This window comes from Podarcis melisellensis, assembly GCF_964234715.1.
Source record: "Podarcis melisellensis genome assembly, chromosome: 1".
NCBI lineage: Eukaryota > Metazoa > Chordata > Lepidosauria > Squamata > Lacertidae > Podarcis > Podarcis melisellensis.
Genome location: NC_138528.1, coordinates 87,924,919 through 87,947,520, shown reverse-complemented (window position 1 = coordinate 87,947,520; position 22,602 = coordinate 87,924,919). Strand labels below are relative to the sequence as shown.

The 22,602-nt window shown below is 40.8% G+C and overlaps 1 protein-coding gene across 2 annotated transcripts in view; it reads left to right on the top strand.

Annotated features, from left to right (window-relative positions):
* Positions 1–22,602, top strand: part of CNTNAP5 (contactin associated protein family member 5) — a 302,323-nt gene that overhangs the window by 202,893 nt on the left and 76,828 nt on the right. For both annotated transcript variants that reach the window (XM_081885529.1, XM_081885528.1), the window contains one exon: positions 2,684–2,884. In XM_081885529.1, the coding sequence (XP_081741655.1) occupies positions 2,684–2,884 (201 nt within the window). The remainder of the gene's footprint in view (positions 1–2,683; positions 2,885–22,602) is intronic.

Sequence of the window (22,602 nt, the reverse complement as noted above, 5' to 3'; positions counted from 1 at the left end):
GATCCACCTTCCTCTCTCTGTACACTGTTCCAGGGGTTCTCCCAATCCCACTCCAACCCAAGCCAATTTCAGGAGGCACGAGGGAGGGGGAGGGGAGAAAAACCCCAATCCACAAGCAGAAGCCTTTGAGGCTTCTGCTGATGAGATTCATTGGTTCAATCCCATCCACTGTGCTTTGAGTGAATGCTCCCCGTCTAGTCCAGCCAGTCCAGCACAGGGTTAACCTTTGTTTTGTGAAAGTTGTAGCAGTTTCTAGTTGAGACAGTCTGTTGGAAGGAAGGCACATTATGATTACAGAACCCTCCTCAAAAAACCAAACCAACAAACCAAAACCACCACCCTCTGATACTCCCACTCCATTTCCTCCTTGTTTCTTTTGGTATATTATTCCATGTCTTTTTCTTTGGACTTCTGTGAAACCAGCCCATTTAAAAAGCACTCTTTCCCTTCCTCCCTTTCTGTCTATCTTCTCCTTTTTTTTCACAGCAAGATTCTCTTTATATTTTAGACAATTGTATAAAACATAGGCTGCAGTTCCAAACACATTTTTCGTTAAGTGCACGCAGCACATGAGCCCGGGGGGGGGGGGAGCATCTCTTTGGGGAGTGAAAGAGAATGATAATTTGTACCCATCAGCAGATCCATTTCATCCAGAGTTAGCATGTTATCCGTGTGATTTACTGTGGGTTGTTTTGTTTTCCCTTTCTTAAACAAAACTTTTTATGAGCAGTTTTAGTGACACGCAGGGTGGCAAATCTCTGTGGCTTAAAGAGGGAAGGCTCAGCAAGAGTCTTTCAAGTGGCACAGCAAGCTGCAACTCCCACTGCTAAAATGCAGTGTGTTGTCAGAGGCACTTTAGTGGATTAGCAAACTCCTTTTAAAAGTTAGCGTGCATTTGCTTCGCCTCCCCTCCTTCATCCCCTTTCAAAGCACTACAGAACCCAATTATAGAAAAATACTGGCAACCATCAGACCAGCTTTTTCGTTCTAAACCTGTAATGTGCAACTTGTACTAAATTTGCCCTCGCCAAAAAATACCTAATTGGGTTGGGGGAGGCAGAAGGTTAGAAAGAAGGCTTTCTGCATCAGAATTCAGATCTCACGGGGAGTGAGCCTAATGCAGCTGTAATGGTAACAGTAGGAAGCAACCATAACTAGTGAACATTCACAAGGTGCAGATCAAGGAGAGTGGTATCCATGCATCTATGCAGGCAACAGCATGGTAAGTCTTTAAAGGGTGTATAGGATAAAAGTGTCACAGCTGTAAAGTCTTCTATCACTTTTATGATGAGATGATTGAATTGGAGGCTGGCTGCTGCTTGGCCAGAGGCAGCACCAAAGGGAGGGAGAAAGAAGGTGAGCTCTTCCCTGTCATGGCTGCCCTGAGAGCTGCCTCACACCAATATTTTCTTGCTGTTTAAAAACAAAAATCTAAACAGTGAGGTGGGCATCTTAGATAGTTTTATAAAGTGTATCTTAGGTGGTTTTAAAGTGGGGATAGACAAATTCATGGAGGATAAGGCTATCAATAACTGCTGGTGATGATGGTGATATGTAACGTCCAGATAGAGGCAAGATGCCAATTATTGGAAAAGACTATTGAGTTCATCTCTGGTTCCAGACTTCCATAGCCATAATGGTTTGCCATTGTGTGAAACAGGATGCTACTGTAAATAGCCCTTTGATTTGATCTAGCATGGTTCTTCTTATGTTCTTATTTCCTCGTTTGCACTGAAAAGCATGGTTTATATAGAGAAAGAGGTGTATTTTCTGCAATGTCTCCATCCCTTCCTGTTTTCTGTCCTTCTCTCAAGATAAGCATGTGTTGGTTTCATTATTTGATAATGTGCTAGCTATTAAAGCACAGGAGTTTGGTGTGTTTGGGTGGTGTTTGTGACTAACCTTTGATCTCCATATAAGTTCAAAGCTCAACCCTGTAGCAAATTTAATTGCTGGCCATCTCTGCACAGTTGTTCTTTTTCTTCTCTTTCCTTAGTTGTAAGGAAAGGCACAATACTTTGTTGCAGAGCCTTTTTAAAAAGTTTCCTTTTACCCTATTCAAGAAGCTAGTAGCTAAAAAGTAGCTAAATCAGTTCTGTTTTATGCTTAAAATAAAAGAAAGGGCTATCGGCTTTACACTGCACTAAAATAGAAGGCCAATATTGCCTCTCCATCAGGCATGTTTCTTCAAGGTCAGCACTTAATAGCAGAGAATCTGCCTTAGTATCTAGCGGTTTTGAGAGTTCTGTCGTTCTGGAGGAGTGCAGTGCTGATGCCCAGACAACAGTCCTATCTTTAGTCCACTGATATCACTTATCTGGATGGATAAACTACTCGTGTGCTTTGTTGACCCATGTTGACTCAGAAAGTGTGAAGACTGGGAATTTTGCAAGTAACGCCAGCAAACCAAATTCTAGGGAGGATTGTTGCTGTACCTGCTTCTTAGCCATAATTGGAAATCATCAGAATTGCATCTGTCTTGCTTATGGTAGCAGTTGAAGCCTACATTGTCCTCAGCACCAGTTTGGTATATGTCTCATTGTTTAAAAGTACCCTTTTTGGAATACACACACACACACACACACACACACACACACACACACGTATCTATAGGGAAATGCACCAGATGCTGTTGACTTTTCCCACTTTTCTCATCTTTCGCCCATTTTGTTTCATTTAACAGAAGATAAGATCTGGACTGTAGTCCAGCACAACAATACTGAGCTGACTCGAGTCCGCGGGGCAGATCCAGAGAAACCATATGCCATGAGCTTCAACTACAACAGCAGCATGGAGCAGCTGGAGGCCATGATAAATAGTGCCGAATACTGTGAACAGGAGACAGCTTACCACTGCAAAAAGTCACGTCTGCTCAACACTCCAAGTAAGTGTCATAAAGTGACTGGTGCTTGCACAGTTAAGATTTGACAGTGCTAAACCAGTAAAAAAGAAAAAGAAAAGAAGAAAATCAAAAGAGAAGTAGAACACAAAGTCAGGTTCCTCTCTGCTTTCTTATGCACACACAGGCTAGTGTTATACTGGATATTTCCATTTGAAAGGAAGCAGAGTACCACCATGTATGGCTATACTACAGAAAGAGATGCAGCACATCTGTGGTAGAAAAATATTTGCAGAGACCATGGCATGATGTATCCTTGTTCGCCACATCTGTGGATGTCAGAGAATTCTGACAAAATTGGAGAAGCAAGCTGCAGTTCATGTGTTCATCTGTGGTCAGGAACAGAAATCAATTTGTTTACATCATTGTCAAATCCAGAAACAATACATAATTACTTACTTTATTTTAAATCATTTCTACATTTTTTTAAACATTGAAATAATGCAAGTTACATAAATTGTTATGGAAGTTAATCAACCTTCATTAAATACCAGGCAGTAAGATGAATAGCATAGTATTTGGCAAAAACTGAACTGCAGCAGAACAGAAACAGCTCTGGTGGTAACAAATACAGTTTGGAATTCTTCATTCCTTTCATTTATTATATTTCTTTGCCACTTTTCAGCCGCATGAGTCACAAAGCAGCTTACATACAATAAATGATAGCACAGTAGAACATCACAGTTACAACATAAATGATAAAATAATTAACAAATCATCAGTAAAACAGCCACTGTCTATAAAGCACTATTAACAATACAACTTAAGAAATAGGCTAAACAGCACAGCCACAAGAAAAGTCATATTATAAAACTCACAATGCATTACAGCATTCATAATCCACGGAACAATATTAGCAACATTAACAAACTAACAACCAAAAACAAACTAAGCACTGTTGAATTTGCTAACATATTTTACTTCCCTAGCTGCTTCATGTTGCAATTAGCACAGATGTTATTGTTGTTAACACCAAATGGTGAGTATATATATATATTGACTGTGGGGCTGAATGTACATCTCCAAAGTTATGATGCAAAGTGCAAACAAAATGAATATTTTAGGTGGAAATGCATTGGAAAACATACAGGGATGTGTTTTTAAGGAAATATTTACAAAATGTGTGCAAAATGCATACAGTTTAAATCCATTTTAGTGCATTTTTAAAAAACCCCACAAAAAGGGAAATGCACTCTGATTGCGTATATGTGAAACGGACACAAAACTCAAATAGGCTGCTCATTCTTAGTTTGCTGATGATCTGGAAAGGGTTAGTCTCCTCCAGTAACTTTTGTTTATATGATGAATCAGAGAAGCAGGTGTATTTTGTGAGAACACAACCAACACATTAGTGATGCGACCAATTTCCCCAACCAAATCCATTTTTGTTTATGCCCCCTCCTTGTGTGTTTAATTATGTTTAGCCCAGGGCAATGGAAGTTAGAAAGATATGGAATATGCACATAAATAAGCCATGTGAACTGTGGGAAATTGCAAGGTATCTGAGACAGCTTGTCCTCAGTTGTGTGCAAGAGGCCTTTAAATTAAAGAGAAACCCTGGAGCATTGTGCATGTCCATGATTAGAATTCATTGTTGCATTCAGCGGTTAAGTAAAGAGGAAAAAGTCTGTCTTCAAATCCCTAATATTACAGCATTGTAAAATAGTCTTAGTTGTGTATGGTCTTTTTCCTGACCAACTTCTGTTAGGTTGCAATGTATTTTCTGAGAAATATTTGAACTTATTTTTTATTTCTGCTTCCATATATAGATTAGCTTCTCTAAGATCGCCTCATTTCCTGCATTGCAGGGGGTTGGACAAAGTGACCTTTGAGGTCACAATTCTATCATTCTATAGTCTTTCAAAGGAAACCTGTGCTTATGGAATCCATGCTATAAACTGTTGCAGACCTCTTAGGATTGTTTTCAGTTGCCCTCTGTTGTTGACTTTAGAGATCAGCATGCAGTTTAGTGCTTTCCTCAGAAATGTATTGTTTCCTTCAAGTATTCCATTGGATGTGTCAAAAAACTTTCAGAGGCCACAAGAATGCAAGAAGTAGAGATGTGCTAGAAATTTCAAAGAATTCTTTTTTGACCGTTCATTAGCTTGGTGGGGGCAATAAATTTCTCCAAACGTTTTATGAAAAAGCTGCTGCTAAACCTTTTGGGATGGCTAAGGTCCCTTTTCTTTCTCTTGCTTTTTAACCAAAACACACACACATAAAGCTAGTGCTGCCCAGATCTCTAACTTGGGGTCTGCTCAAAGCAGTAGGAGAACCAGGATCCCAGATATCCACACCCCTAGGAGCTGTCAGATCTGGACATCCCTGCCTTGAGATTTGAGGCATCCATACCAGTTTCCTGGGTTTCTGTCACTCCCAGGGCTATAGGACCAGACGGTGATGGAGAGTCAGGCAGGGTATCTGCATAACACATGAATTTAAGGGCCAGGCCAATAGCATTGCAGGACCTGAGGGGCAGAGGCTAATCACTGTTTTTCTTCATGGGATGCCCATTGAAGGAGGCTACTTGTCTTCAGTGAGCTTTTCTGTCTGTACAGACCAGGCTTTTTGGACCACACAGAAACTTGTACCATTACCCTTTTCCTACCTACTTCTCCAGAAAGGTGAAACCAAATTGGCCATTAGTCATTCATATTCTAGACAACATTACTTGAATCATTTTAATGCCTTCTAGCTTGGAACCATTTGTACTCATGTTCAGTGGAGTAACTAATTCGATATTGGATGGACTATTTAGGAACATGAGGGCTCAGGATTTTCCAAGGGCAACAAGAAATATCTCCTGGAGAATACTTATATAAATCGCTGCTATTAGGTTGGGTTGCCACTCACACTAAAAGGGATGGGATGAGATGGTCTTCTGTTTCCTACAAAGAGTGAGGCCACCATTTTGTTTTCACTTTGTCCTTCTCCTTTTGGAAAGAGATTGGTTCTGATGGATCTCAGGGGGACTCTTGTGTGTTATTGGTGTGGCAAGCCGATCCTGCCCCTATTTGGCCCTTTCCACAATCAGGAAAGCATTTTCTTGCTCATTGTCAGAACCTGCTATCGCCATGCTTCCTCTTTTCCAATATTTTCTACGGGGTTCAAAATGTAGAGCCAGGCCAGTGAGATGTGTGGCCTGGAGATGGAAGAGGAGAATCCCAAGGCCAGACAGAACAGAGACCTGAAAAGTCATATTTGGCCCTGAGTTCTATGGTTTCTCACTCCTGATCAAGTGATGTATAGAAGAGCTTGCATTATCCACCTCCAGCACAGAAACCATTTTAGTGAGTTGCAAGTCACTCTGCCTATCTCTGACAACCACTGGTGTGGAGGGAGCTTATGCATGTTTGTCAGTATGCAGAGGGTCTGTTTACATGGCTGCCAAATACACAGGTCACACAATAAGTAACTTATGAAATGTTACTCTTTAATCCAAGCAGACCATTTTTTCACACCTCTCTTTCGTTTTCAATGTTGTTAAAAGGTGGAACTCTATGCACTTAAGCTTCCATGTGTGATTGATCAACTCTTCTGTCTATGGAGATCTGTTCACATGGGAAACTTATGAAGGGGATGAAGGTTTCAGTTAAACCAATAGCAAAGAGGAGACAGTGGCTGAGAGTAGCCACCACTGAGTTTGTGGCTCAGCTGGAATTTGAATCAGGGAGTTTCAGCTCATCATTCATTATATTAATATGTAAATTGCTTTTAAGCATCATGCTCAGATATCATTGTTGTAACCTGGTCCTACAAGACTTTCAGAGTGCTGTCAAGTGGACTCATTTTCCCCACACAAGCCAGTGTGTAATTAAGCACCTGGAAGCTGAAAATTGCTTTTTCTGCAATTATCTTACAAACTGGCCATGTGAACCCATGTTGAACAGCACATGTTTTTGATTAAACTAATGCCTTCTGTAACCCAAGATTCCAATATATTTATTTAGCGCTAGTGGTCACATTGAAAATACATAATGAATCAAGGGTTCATAAGCAATTAAGTATATAATGGATACAATATGCCTTTTCTTTTTTCTAGATTAGGTCAGTTTAAAAAAATAGCTTACATAGTGCACTTAATTTATAATATTTTTGTTCTGAATTTTTCTTTATCCTTTAGCTGTTGGTTTCTGCTTTCTTCTCTGTGCAGCGAAGTGCTTGTCACGAGACAGGTTGTTTACATTCCACAGAGTCTGTACTGTTGGAGGTTTTCCCACGGGAACGGGAGACTGGATATGACGTACACTGGTTTCCTGTTTTTCACTGCTCTTTGCAGTTTCAGTTTGAGATTCTCTCCGTGCTTTAGAGGAGAGATGACGCTTTCTCTGCTCCGGCAGAGGGAAAATGTTTTTCTGTAACTTACCAGCTTTGAACTGTAAATAAAGTAGTATAGAGCATGTTGGCACATACTTCTCATCATTCCGCTGTGCACTGGACACTGCTTATCCCCAACATTTGGTTCCGGGCCCAGAAAAATGCAGTGTTTTGAGAATGGACTTCAGAAGTCGGGCTCCTGGCAAAGGAACAAAGGAGCAAAGAAACGAAGTGCCGGCAAAGCATCAGAACAGCGGCAGAGGGACGGAACGCAAGGTATCTGCTCTGCGCGTCAAGATGATTGATGAAGGTATGTGCTACTGCTCCGGGCAGCCTGCCAGCTTCTAATTAATGGCTTTATGGCTGGACTTTGAACTTTTAATAGCCGGTTTTTGCCGTGGCACAGGCAAAAGGCTAAAAGGGAAAGATTTCCTATGCTGGGGAAATCGAAAGTAACTTTTACAAGTGCTGTTGAGTAAAGCAGCTGCAGAGAGTAGTGACGCAGCGGAATTAAAGGGCAACATAGAGAAAGCACTTGGGGACTTTCGCTTTAGAACTTGCCTTTGGAATGCAGTTTGAAGCAGCTGCAGATAAGCAAAGCGTTTAAACTAAAGAGCGGCACAGGCTCACACACAGAGGCTGTTTAGAATTTGCCTTTGGATTGAAGCAGCTGTACACAGAGGCAGCATGTATAAAGCAGCCTGATTTAAAGCAGCATAGATGACGCAGGAGGCAAATGCCAGAGTCATGATGGCTAGCTGCAGAAGGCTGGATGAGGCAAGTGGGGAATTTAATACCACTGATCAGCCAATTGCTCAACTCACAGTAGCTTGTGATACTGCCATGATTCAGAATGAAGCAGATCGGCGGGGTGATAGCTGCATGGGAAATGGGGAGACTTCACAGATGTCATCCCATAGTGCAGTGGAACCACCAGATGGCGCCAAAGCTTTGAAGGCAGTGAAATGCTACTCGTGTGGACGTCTAGGCCATATGAAGAGGGAATGCAAATATCCCAGGGCCAAGACAGAGCAGCGCAGCGGAAGCTCATCGCGTGGAAAAGGCCAGAGCAAAGGCAAAGGTCCAGTGTCCAGGACAACGCAGCACAAGGCAATGGTCTCACGCTTCGCTCCAAAGGTTGCAAAGGTTGCAGAGGTTGCAGAGGTCCAGAAGACGTCTAGATCTTTCTTCGTTGTTGATTCGGCTGCAACGCATCACATGTGCAACGATAAGCGACTGTTCGTGTCTTTTACACCGCAGGAAGGTGCAATTCACCAGGCGGATGACCACACTATCCCCAGTAAAGGCTACGGAACTGTTGTTCTTCACAGTTTGGACTTATCGATACAGGATGTTCTTTATGTGCCGGATGCGAAACATAATCTGCTCAGCGTTGGACAGCTGATTGAGAAGAAAATTGACGTTTCCTTTAAGAACAATAGATGCATCATCACCAAGAAAAATGATTATCAATTGTATGCTGAATATGTTGATCGTTTGTTTGTTTTGTATTATGATGATGTTGTGCAGGATGACACTTGTTGCATTGCAGGTTCTAACAAAGGTTTGCATGCAGAATGTATTCACGATTTTCACAGGAAATTTGGTCATTTGCATTTTGAGGCAGTATCTAAAATGCCTGCCTTGGTTGAAGGTATGACTATTAAACCCTGCAGGTACCACATGAAGTGCAAGGCATGCGCAGCAAACAAGGTGAAAATGGGTGCGAAAGGTAAGGTGTCTAGTAGGCAAGCTACAGAACCATACCAAATTATTCATGCTGATTTGGTTGGACCACTAGCGCCCTCTTTGGGTGGAAATAGGTACTTCATGGTTCTCCTTGATGCATTTTCCAGGTATATTTTTGTGTACAATCTCAAGCAGAAATCAGAGGCTTTTCCTAGGTTCAAGGAATTCTGTGCTTGGTTGGGAAATGTGCATGGTAAGAAGATAAAGATTCTTTTCACTGACCGGGGGGGGGGGAGAATTCACTTCTCAGCAGTTTGAAGCTTTTCTGGCTGAGAAAGGAATTCAACACGATTTGTCTAGTCCTCGCTCGCCATGGCAGAATGGACTTGCGGAACGAGCAAATCAAACATTGCTTCAAGGGTTAAAAACCTTGCTGCATGATGCAAATCTTCCAGAGAGTTATTGGGCCGAAGCTCTCTCATGTTTCACTTACAGTTATAATCACAGGTTATCTTCAGCGATTGGTTGTACCCCCTATGAGAAGATGTTTGGCAAGAAGCCATACATCAAACACATGAAAATTTTTGGTTCTGACATGTGGGTTCACTCACCACAAAACTCCAAATTAGACAAGCGTGGTTTGCACGGTATCTTTCTAGGTTATCAGAAAGGTTCTTACAGAATAATGATGACTGACTCAAAGGAAATTAAGCTCACAAGAAGTGTTGAGTACAATGCCAAGTGGGGGGAGAATGTGGGAATTTTCCAATGTTATCCTGATGACAGTGATGAGACTGAGGATAGTCAAAAGCAACCGCAACAACCCACACCCACTGATGAAGGTTCTGATTCTGAGTCTGAAACTGAATCGGGTGATTCAGAGGATTTCAAGAGTGCGAAAGCCTCTATGCGACCCTCTGAAAGCTCTGATCAAGAATTGGAGGAACCATTGTTCACAATAGGTCACTTTTCTCCTAAGAAGGAAGAGGAGAGTGTTGAAGACTTAAGGCTAATTCGCAGGTCACAGAGAGCCACAAAAGGCAGACCTCCAAAGAGATTTGCTGATGAGTTTGCTAAGATAGCAGTAACAGCTGTTAAAAGCTCCAAGAAGGTTTTTGAACCTTCAAGTTTCCAAGAAATCCAGGATTTGGATTCAAAGGAAGCTGAGCCATGGTTAAATGCCATGAAGGCTGAGCTTGATTCCTTGGAAAGGAACAAAACATGGGACCTTGTTCCAGTAGTTCCAGGAATGAAATTGCTTGGAAGCAAATGGGTCTTCAAAGCGAAGACTGATCAAAATGGCAAGATAGTCAGACACAAAGCCAGATTGGTAGCCAGAGGTTTTGCACAGGTACCAGCTGAAGACTATCACGAGACCTACTCACCCACAGTGAGGTATGAGAGCATTAGGCTTATGCTCAAGCTAGCTGCAGAGGAAAATCTACACGTTAGTCACCATGATGTGAATACAGCTTTTCTGTACGGATCTCTAAATGAATCACTTTATATGCTTCCACCTGATGGCGTACAGGTAAAACAGGGATTTGTTTGTGCACTGAAGAAGTCCCTTTATGGTCTCAAACAAAGTGCTCGGTGTTGGCACACAAAACTCACTGAAGTATTGTTTTCTCTAGGTTTTAAGCAAGGGAAATCTGATCCATGTGTATTTGTCAAAGAGGAGGGGCAAAAGAAACTGTATTGTTTGTTTTATGTTGATGATCTTTTATTCTTTTGGAAAGATGTCACAATGTACAATAACGCCCTAGCTCAACTGAAAGAGCACTTTGACATGAAAGATCTTGGTGAGGTAAACAACTACCTATCTCTGGAAATAGAGAGAGATCAAGATGGTAACATTCTAGTACACCAGTCACGGAAAATTGCTGATGTGTTAAGCAAGCTAAACCTGATGGATGCTAACCCTGTAGACACTCCGATGACAACAGGTTATCAGGTAGATGACACTGAAGAAGCATTTTCTGACACTACACTGTACAGAAGTGTGCTAGGCAAGCTAAACTTCATTGCCAGATGTTCAAGACCAGACATTGCTGTAAGCTGTAATTTGCTAAGCAGACAAGTCAACAATCCTACTGTTAAGGATTGGAAAGCTCTGAAACGCATAGCGCGGTATTTGAAAGGCACTATGCATTACAGACTGAGATTTAACAATCAGAAGTCTGGTGGTCTTGAGATATTTGCAGATGCAAGTTTTGGAAGTGACACTACAGACAGGGAAAGTACGTCTGGAGTTTGCTATAAGTACAATCAGGGTCTATTTGATTGGTCATGCAAGAAGCAAACAACAGTTAGCTTAAGTACTTGTGAAGCTGAACTGAATGCACTGTCTTATTCACTTAAAGATTGTGAATGGTTGTTACAATTGTGCAAAGACATGAAAATTCCTGTCAAATGTCCAATCCAGTTTTACCAGGACAACAAAGCATGTTTGGCTTTGCTGAATTCTGAAGGTTGTAAGCAAAGCACGAAGCACTTGCAATTGAAGTTGCAACATGCTAGGGAACGTATTCAGAAGGGACTCGTAACGGTGTCCTATATGCCAGGTAATGAAATTCCTGCTGATGTATTGTCCAAGATTGTATCAAGGGATCAACACTGTACCTATGTGCAGAAGTTGGGTTTGTACTGATATTGTACGAACACGCTGCCCAGAGATGTTCACAGAAAGGGGGAGGATGTTGGTTTCTGCTTTCTTCTCTGTGCAGCGAAGTGCTTGTCACGAGACAGGTTGTTTACATTCCACAGAGTCTGTACTGTTGGAGGTTTTCCCATGGGAACGGGAGACTGGATATGACGTACACTGGTTTCCTGTTTTTCACTGCTCTTTGCAGTTTCAGTTTGAGATTCTCTCCGTGCTTTAGAGGAGAGATGACGCTTTCTCTGCTCCGGCAGAGGGAAAATGTTTTTCTGTAACTTACCAGCTTTGAACTGTAAATAAAGTAGTATAGAGCATGTTGGCACATACTTCTCATCATTCCGCTGTGCACTGGACACTGCTTATCCCCAACATGTATAATATGAGATATATTGAAGTAAATTCTCATAACTTCTCCCAAAAATTGAAAGTACACTAATATTTGAAAGCATAATGAAAACAGCCCATTGTCTAACAAACAACCAGATCCTTGCTTTTCTCTCCACCTTTACCACAAAGTGGCATGATGCTTTCAAACCTGCTCTTGAAATGTGAGGTCTAGCCGTTTACTTTAAAAACTGAAAGCTCAGATACCCTTGATGATAAAGGCCCCAGGTGCTGTAGAAGTACTTCACAATATTCATGCGACAACAGAACCCATTCAGTCAGGCCCTGCTCTAAGAACTGTGTAGTCTTCATGTTACTAATGTTGGTAGTGGAGGAAAAAATGAAAGCTCATTCTGACTCATCAACAGTGCAGAACACCTAGTAATTGTGGGTGGCAACAGAACTCCAGCTTAGTAGAGAAATTCCCAGACTACTAACAGTCAACACAGTTTCTATTAATTAGCAGGTAATTAGCAGTTGGGGGAGAATAAAAAGATGAGGATTATGTCTTCAAGACAAAGCTGGAAATATCTATGAACGGGTGTATATATCCATTTTAAATTACCCTGCTTCAAAGTTTGCCTGCTGGAATCAGGCACTGTTTCCTCTCTTCATGTGGCATAGTAGGTTTTTGCCTTCTTCCCCCCCCCCCTCTCTCTCTTTTTTAAAAAAACTTTTAAACCACTTCAACAATATATACTAACATAAATTCACAAATATCCACATAGGAAAGGGAAGAGCAGGAGGAATGGGACTGGTGCAAGGAATGATATAGTATTCTCTGCAGTATAGAAGGTGACCACAGATGAAGATGGGAGATTGCACAGGTGCTTGGACTGCTATAAAGTGGTACCTTGGGTTGCATACGCTTCAGGTTACAGACTCCGCTAACCCAGAAATAGTGTTTCAGGTTAAGAACTTTGCTTCAGGATAAGAACAGAAATCATGCTCCGGCGGTGCAGCAGCAGCAGGAGGCCCCATTAGCTAAAGTGGTGCTTCAGGTTAAGAACAGTTTCAGGTTAAGAACAGACCTCCGGAACAAATTAAGTTCTTAACCCAAGGTACCACTGTATCTGCTTAAATGCCACCAACTTTGTTCCTCTTCTCTTTTTGCTGGCCTGTGAATTTTTAGAATAATACATTTCACAGGGCAGAATGAAACCATTCTTCCATCCGTCTTTTATCATGGATGTGGCATGAAAGCACACACATACAACCCCCCCCCAAAAAAACAGTAAATAGTAATTTTATCAATTGCTTTAGGGTCTGCTTCAAAATGTAATCTCCACGTTTTCAATCTAGATGCCTCAGTTGCCACTATCAAAAGTCATGCCATTGCCATATAAAGCAATAAGGACCTTGGTCTCCTGTCTTCTGAGAATGGTTTGTGAATGTCAGGTACCTCTTCTGCACTGTTATTGTTACCCGGCTAATTAGAATCTTCATTCTGAGACTGATTGACTAGGAATTTGTTATCCTATGATGCTGCCTCATTTCTTCCACTAGTCAGAATCGCAATGTTGATGCTTCCTCGGGTTAAAAACCACAGCACCATTCTATATTTAGAACATTCAGGGCAAGGATAATTGAAGCACAGGTGTCATTCCATGATGAAAAGCTTTCAGCAGTGGGGTACAAGAAGGAACGTTTGTACCCATATAAGTGGCTCTTCAGAAAATGCAATTGACTGTTCCAAAAATTCTGAGGTTATAGAGATTTAAAATCCATCTAGTCAATGCTGTCTATTATTGCATAACACTCCATATCTTGCACTGTGTATCAGATGTATTAGATCATGGGTAGGTAAGCTAAGGCCCGGGGACCGGATCCGGCCCAACTGCCTTCTAAATCCGGTCCGCGGACGGTCCGGGAATCAGTGTGTTTTTACAAGAGTAGAATGTGTCCTTTTATTTAAAATGCATCTCTGCGTTATTAGTGGGTCATAGGAATTTGTTCATTCCCTCCCCCCAAAAATCTAGTCTGGCCCCCCACAAGGTCTGAGGGACAGTGGACCAGCCCCCTGCTGAAAAAGTTCACTGACCCCTGTATTAGATAGTGTCTTCCAGAATGAGGTATGGCATGAACAAAGAGTGAGGTGGCAGTGGTAATGAGGACAGGGATAGCCAATGTGGTGCCCTCCAGATATTGTTGGACTAGCATGACTAGTGGTCATAGTTGACCAAGAACATCCGACAGGCACTATGTGACCATACTTCTTCTAGGAAGTATATCATTTACTGTAGCCTTCCTTCTAGATTTCCTTTCCACCATCTTTTCCCTCCTTAGATCTACAGCTTCCTGTTACATCTTTTTCTCTTTGCTCGCCAAGACTGCTACTTTCCTCTGCTTTTACTTGCCATTCTATATGCATGCATGGCTTAAGTCTTTGCTGTCTGTATTTATTCATTCTTGAGATGACTTTGCCCTGCTGCTGCAGGTGTGACACAGAAATGTCTGATGAGACTGTTGGCATAAAGCTGCTCACCATTCCTCTATTGCTGGATGTAAAATTAATTGATAACTTCAAATTTATATTGCAATTCTATCAATTTGTCAAATAAAGTAGCAACTTCCCAAGACGTACTTCAAGGTTTACTTTATTGATTTTCTCCCCCCCCCCCCATTCACATAAAGTACTCACAATCTAATCAAATTGAAACAATATATGTGGACCAATATATGTCTCTAACCATATATCTCTGTTATTGTTCAAAAAATAAATAGAGCTCATTTTTCCTCCAAATTTGTCCAAGGCCTACCTTCCATCTTGTATCCAAACAGTTTTGCTATTATTCTAGTGTCCTATTTTTTATAATACACTCCTGTTAAAATATTGGATTTTCAGTATACCCCTCTTTAGTTATGCACAGTAGATAGAACTAAACATGCAATGGAAATTGACTATTTTCCCCCTACCAAAATTGAATACAAATTGCAGGCATGCTCTACCCCTTTTGAGGGCATGAAAACTGCCAAAATTTAGGCAGATACGTGAAACGATTCCCACATGGAAACATATTACCATTTTGGGGTACAGAATAAAAATCATGTGCTCCAAATTTTGAAAATTGGGACATGAGGGTGGTGCCCCAAGGTAAGAAACCTGCTGACAAAAATGTCCTACAGCTATGATGCTGAATAATTTATAATTTAAAAAAATGAATTCATTGTTTGGTTTTGATTTTAAATAATCTGGGTTCATTATAAAAAGAGTGGGGAAATTCTTTCCCCCTCTCTAGTTGAAGAAGAGCACTGTGGTTTTTATTGTTTATATTTTATTTTGCAAAAGACTGTTTGCGAAAGGAGTAAGCTAGCCCAATAGTACAAGTCTACTTCAACATCCCTTCCCCAGTTTTCTGTGATTGGAGTGCCGTGAAAATCACTATGATTAAAAGCTAGAGCTGTCTGTCAAAATGTCCCCACCTCCTCTCCCTCTCAAGCTCTGGGCATTTCCCCAGTCATCTTAGCATATAAATGTATGGAAACACTGAGGAAGCAGAACAACTTAGCAGGTTGGAACCACCTGATTTGCCTTGACATGCCTTGTTATTCTCACATTCCCACTCAGTTAGGCAAAAGACAAGGCTCCCCCCCCCCCCCGCATCCAGAACTCAGGGAGGCATTCATGGTGAGTTCTGGCGCCTCTGTTTCTATAAAAATAGCTCTGCAAAAGACTATCTCAGATCCCAATTTGCCTCATTATTTGGGGTCCACACAAAGCCAATGAACATACCTGATATATACTGTAAGATTGTTTTTTTCATGAAAAAAGTATATTAAAAATAGCAGTTGGCAAACATAGTCCTAGTAATGTATATTAGTGCTGTCCCTTCATGCTAAATATCCAGCAACCAGAAATGAGGCAATTCTTCCTCTTTTTTTTAAAATGGTCCTATTGGCTGACCCCTTCATGGATCACTGCCTTGCCGTGGCGAAGGGGCTTGAATAACTCAGAGAATCTATGAGCTATGCCATGCAGGGCCACCCAAAATGGACAGGTCATAGTGGAGAGTTTTGACCAAATGTGATCCACCTGGAGCAGGAACCGGCAAGCCACTCCAGTATCCCTGCCAAGAAAACTGTATGGACAAAGACAACAGGCATATAAAAGTTATGACGCTGGAAGATGAGCCCCTCAGGTTGGAAGGTGTCCAACATGCTACTGAGGAAGAGCGGAGGACAAGTACAAGTAGATTCAGAGCTGATGAAGCGGCTGGGCCAAAGCCGAAATGACGCTCAGTTGCGGATATGCCTGGAAGCGAAAGGAAAGTCCAATGCTGTAAAGAAAAATATTGCATAGGAACCTGGAATGTAAGAACCATGAACCTGGGTAAATTGGATGTGGTCAAAAATGAGATGGCAAGAATAAATATTGACATCCTGGGCATCAGTGAACTAAAATGGACGGGAATGGGCGAATTCAGTTTGGATGACCATCATATCTACTACTGTAGGCAAGAATCCCGTAAAAGAAATGGAGTGGCCCTCATAGTCAACAAAAGAGTGGCAAAAGCTGTACTGGGATGCAATCTCAAAAATGATAGAATGATCTCGATACGAATCCAAGGCAGACCTTTTAACATCACAGTAATCCAAGTTTATGCACCAACCACTGGTGCTGAAGAAACTGAAATTGACCAATTCTATGAAGACTTACAAAACCTTATAGAAATGACACCAAAGAAGGATGTTCAAGGGAGTTCAAGACTCCCTGGAAAAGACCCTGATGTTGGGAAAGATTGAAGGCATAAGAAGAAGGGGACGACAGAGGACAAGATGGTTGGATAGTGTTCTCGAAGCTACAAACATGAGTCTGACCAAACTGCGGGAGGCAGTGGAAGACAGGAGTGCCTGGCATGCTCTGGTCCATGGGGTCACGAAGAGTCGGACACGACTAAACAACTAAACAACAACAACAACATTGGCTGACAGCTAACTACTGTTAGAAAAAGGATGTTAGACTGACAGTCCTGAAATCAATGCACTGAAGTTAGTTGCATCAGTTTACTTTTTGCGGGTCTTCTCGGAATAGGTCTTATGTGTAACCACACACACACACACACACACGCACACACACACACACACACAGCATGAGCAAAATAAAGGCATATTCTGTCCTGCACATGCATGCCATCCTAAAATAAACAGTTGTGATAAAATTGGTTCCTGGGACATGTGAAGAAGATCTTTTTTCAGCATGCATGCTCTGAGAGAAGAATACGTATGGCTTCACTTCAGCTCTGAGTGTCCCTGGTATTTGATCTACCATGTGGCAATTATTTTGTGAAGTGAGTCATTTGGCAGAAGCTGTGGTGCACATCACAAGTTAGGCCATCTGAAAGAGAGAGACGAGTGAGGCAGAGTGCTTATAGTACCTAAAATAAAATAAAAATGTGTTCAAGGCAGGCAGCCCAGCAGTATTTGTGTTTCTCAGTGTGGAGTGAACCTTTCTGTCCAACAGTGGAGATTCACACATTTTCCCACAAGTGTTTTGCCAAAGAGCTGTTTCTTATGGGGTGAGTGGGAAATGAGAAAATTTAGCACTTAATATAAAAAGGGTTGAACAAATCAGTCTCTTTCCAATCCATGCCTCTTTCACATATGCTCATTCATAAGTGGCGATGGAGAATAAATATGGTTCTCTTCACATTTTAAAGAGAACCCACCTAATTTGCATTTCCTGAAACAATATGCAAACTCTGAAATGCACCTTCACACTTTGGTAAAACAGTTCTCCAACAAAACAAAACAAAATGTGTACATGAATGATTATATTAGGGGAAGTGTGCATAAAAGTGCCTATATTGGTGGAAATGATGCAGAAAATGTGTTATCTGGAGAAATTGCTTGCAAAAATATATGTGTATGTCTGTGCACTAAAATATATTTTTTAAAAAATCATGAATACTTTTTTTTAATTGCAAACTGATGCAGAAATGCGAATTTTAAGACTGAGAAAATGAGAAACCGAGAAACTCAAAGCATCCTTCCATATTCATAAAACTGTCCTGTATGATTCCGGCATTAATCTGTAGATTTTTTTTCTAATCTACCGGAAAATATTCATTTAAATAATACATACATATATAATGTAAACAAAAAAAAATCACATTTCTAAAACAGCAATTCTAAATACACTCACTTGGGAACATGCACCATTGAACACAATTGGGTTTAGTTTGGACAGATAACACACAGAAGGTTTAACGACAACAACAGGAGATGTCTAAGTTCCTGTCTACACATTGACATGAAGCAGGTTAGAATGCACAAAGATCTGATTAGTTAATCAAACTTTTTCTCTGGGTGTTAGCCATTTACAAGAATGCCCTGAATGAACACGTGTTGCTTGTTCTTCACTGAAGCAACAACAGGCAAGATCTCAATTAGCTTTAAGTGTGTGTAAAATGGGTGAGGTTTTTAAAAAGAGCTCTCACCAACAAGGTGATCCATAGATAGGTACATGTTTTTATCATTTCTCAAGGGAAGGTTCCCTAGGAAAATGCCTTGCAGTGGTTAAATGCTCTGCTTCAAGTATCTCATTTGTTTGCTCCCGGGTGATATTTTCATCTGGTGTGAGAAGCCTCCAGAAATTGCAGTCTTTGATATATGGCGTTGCTGGTGACAGAATATACTCAGAAAATAAATGTGGAGGATCCCTTAAGGCAAATAAATCTGTAGAGTTTGACTATACATGGAAAGAATCTTTCGCAATGTGCAACCTGCACACAATCCTGATACCTTACAGAAAAAAAGAAAGAAATGGAAATGGTGGGGGAAGTCAGTTAAACCTAGAAAGTATCATGACTTGAAATCCCTTGACCTTTACTAAGTGCAGGGGTGGGAAGCTGATGGCCAACCCAATGTTGCTGAGATACAACTAGGGATGGATGAATTTGTCATTTTTTGTTTCTCTCAATTTCTCATTTTTCCTGTTCTTGATTTTCACATCAGTTTGCATTTTTTTAATTAAAAAAAATCAAGTCCTCCTGAAAATTCAGCAGCATTTTTGTAAAAATTTATCCTAATACACACATCTTTGTAGGCAATTTTGCCTCATATAACACTTTTGCAAAGTGGTTTTCCCTTATGTAATGTATATTATAACTTTAGAAATATATACACTTGTAACACTCTTTATCCTACCGTATGCATTTTTGTACACATTACTTGGCCTGAGAACTGCCTTACAAATCTTGCAGAAGTGTGAATTTTGAAGGATGGTGTCCATTTTGGTTTTTGTGTATAGTTTTGGAATGTGTGAATTAGATAGCTTAACCTTTAAATCAACTGCACCTAAGTGTCAGACAAAAGTCAAGGTCATGTCTATGGCCAATGTGTCCTGTGGAAATAATCCCCTGATGGCAAGGTCCTAGGGCGTTCCAGGGAGAGAAGCTGCCACTTTTTTCTTAAACCTTCCTAAGCAATAATGTAGGAATGTAGGAGAAGTCATCCTGAATCAGTCCAAATGCCCATAGTCCTGCATCTCTTCCTCCTCATAGCAGCCAACAAGATGCATGTTAGAAGCCATATTGTCTTATGGAGTATTGTTAGAAAAGTAAGCAGTGAAGGTGCTAATTTCAGCTCCCTGTAGGAAAGGGTTACAGAATTTAAGAGGGAACAGCTAGGTTGTGCTTAGGGAAATAGTCAGGAGACTCAGAACATTTGATACAAATTGAGGCAAGGAAGGAGGAGCTGCCTTGGTCTGTTAACAGAAGGAGTGTCTCCACCACCACCGTTCTGCCCGGACGCTAAGATCCAGTGCTGAGGGCTTTCTTGTGGTTTCCTCACTGTGAGAAGCAAAGCTATGGGGAACCAGGCTGAGGGCCTTCTCGGTAGTGGTGCCCGTCCTGTGGAACGCCCTCCTATCAGATGTCAAAGAGATAAACAACTAGCTGACATTTAGAAGACATCTGAAGGCAGGGAAGTTTTTAATGTGTGACATTTTAATGTATTTTTAATCTTTGTTGGAAACCACCCAGAGTGGCTGGGGAAACCCAGCCAGGGGTACAAATTTATTTATTTATTTATTTATTTATTTATTATTATTATTATTATTACTGGGAGAGGTTGCAGGAGCATTCAATCCCTAATATTACCCTCTCCTCTTCTTTCTATTTGCAAGAGCTGTTATGACTTTATGTACAATCAAATGCAATTTTGTCACACCAATATTCTTGCTCTTCCCCACTGCCAAGCCAGCTAATAGAGTGCAGAACTAGACATGAAGATGGAGATGTGAGATTGCATTTCACTGTCATCTTTGAACTTCCACAAATAGTAGCCCCAGGAGGGAGGATGGGAGGGAGTTGATTCATTATTTTGCCAACAGTCTCCACATTTGCCATGATGCTGGGCCATAGACAGTTAAGAGAGCAAGTGCCTGAGTGGACAAAATCAGTCTATGATGGTGCACTATAGCCCAACATCCACCAACTTGTAGCCCCAACTGGCTCACCAGGTGAGGCAGAATGATGCAAATCTGAAGGCAAGGAGTTATAACTCTGACCAATTTAAGATTGGTTTAAAAATCAGAAACATCAGTGTATCAAATTTGAAACATGTCTGGCTCACAAAATCTCTTAACATGCTATCTATGTAAATCAAAGTGTGTGTATGTGTGTGCCTGCAGTTTTTATCTGAAGTGCACATTTAACATTGTTCCCTCCTAAGTAATATTAATATCCCATTGCACCAGATGTCCAGTTGCATACTCTCATGCACTTTTAAGATATCACAGATATCTACAGAAAAAGTGACTATAAGATCTGTAATTGGACATGATGAGTAGTTCATCCTTGCCCTTTGAATAAGAAAAGAGACAATGGTTACAAATGTAATCAGTCACTCCCTACAGAATCCAAGGTTTCCTCTCAAGAACTCAACTGTGATTTTGTCAAGTTTATAACTGCAATATGCTTATAACTGCAATAGTCTGAGAATTTTCTTTTCTCAAGAGGAAAAAGCAAAATGGACAAAATGTTTTGGCAGATACTGCACTAAATTTATCACCACTGTTATGACTTGGCCCCCTGTTTGAGTTTGTGTGTCTTGGAGATCTTTTATATGTAATGATATGCAAACTTTATTTAAAAGGCGCTTTTCATCTTTTTTTTTCTGTCTTGTTTTAAATATTTGTGAAACTAAGGAGAAGACAGCACAACTGCACAGAAAGTGCCTTGCAGCAATTTGTGGAAACTTTATTTGACTTTCATGAAGTATTTTAAAAAATCAATAAAAGAAATTCACTTTTTTCAAATTGATTTTGGAATGATCTGTTTGAGTCCTGCCAAGGAAAGTCTTTGGTGATCTGAAACAAAACGGATCATATATATATATATATATATATATATATATATATCACAAGTCCCTTAGAGATTTTTGTTTAATGTATGCAAGACTGGGCAGATTGAAGGATGAAAACAAGGAACAACTTTGGAGTTTGGGTTTGTTTCAAAACTCTTTGATTCAAGAGGGATTGAAATCTTAATGTAGAAACATTTAGCCATAGGGGTCTTCCATCCTAAGATAAGTAGACCTCCACAGCAGTAGCACCAAGGACAGTCACTCTCATTTTATTCTGCCAAGTGAAAAACATTTCTGCAGGAATTATTATATGGGCCATTTACTCCTCTGTTTCGCTTAATTGTGCAAATCATGGTCCCGTGGGTTAGCTTCCAAAGTGACCCAGTCTGCAGTGGTCTGGGTGATTCAGGTTGGTCCCAAGACTTTGGAAAGAAGTGGAGAGAGTTCAGTTGCAGTCATAGCTTGCTTTGACGACTTCTCATAGGCATCTAGTTGGCTACCGTGAGAACAGGCTATGTGGACTCCTGAGTCAAGTGGACTTATACAAGGGGGTTGATTTGAACACTACTTCTGCCTAGTCCCATTAGACCAGAGCAGAGGTATAATGTATCTTCTATTACATCCTTATAGTCAGTTGCCACTGAAGTATTTTAACATTATCCTCTACCAAAATATAATGTATAAACGTGATATGGTCTTGAAGAAATGTATATACCAGATGATTTTTACTTTGTTGAGGCTTGACAATACCCTGCCATGAATTATTTGTGAAAAGTGGCCAAGAAGTAGCATTTCTTCAGGAAGTGCTATGTGTTCCGATAGAGCCTGACCCCCCACAAACCACAGAAAGCAATGGGGAGAGTTTTCTCTCTCCATTTACTTCAGTCTCTATAGCATGCGATACTTAAAACTAAAGACTGATTTACGAAAACAGCTAGAAAGATTTTGGAGAAGCCTATGTCTCAAACAGGGGGTGATACTTTCTCTTAGCAGCAGAATCAAATGACATTTGCTTATCCCCAGTCGTGTGGTGCATCGTATTTGGAGGGCACTAGGTTGGGGCTGGTTGGTATATCTGAACATTTCATTAATTGACAGTTTTGAATATTACACACAATATCCAAATACCTGTCAGGCCCAAAGACTGAGATATCCTTCCTGAAACTGAACCACATATTGAAAGGCCACCAGATCACATCATGTACTACCTGTCTCCTTATCACGGCTGAGGCATTTACTTTCTCACCCTCACTTCTCCAAAAGTGACAGTTTACCTGAAGGTTAGAAATTATGCCTTAAATTAACAAGCTCCAGCACTTCCTCCACATTCACATTAATACTGCATGAA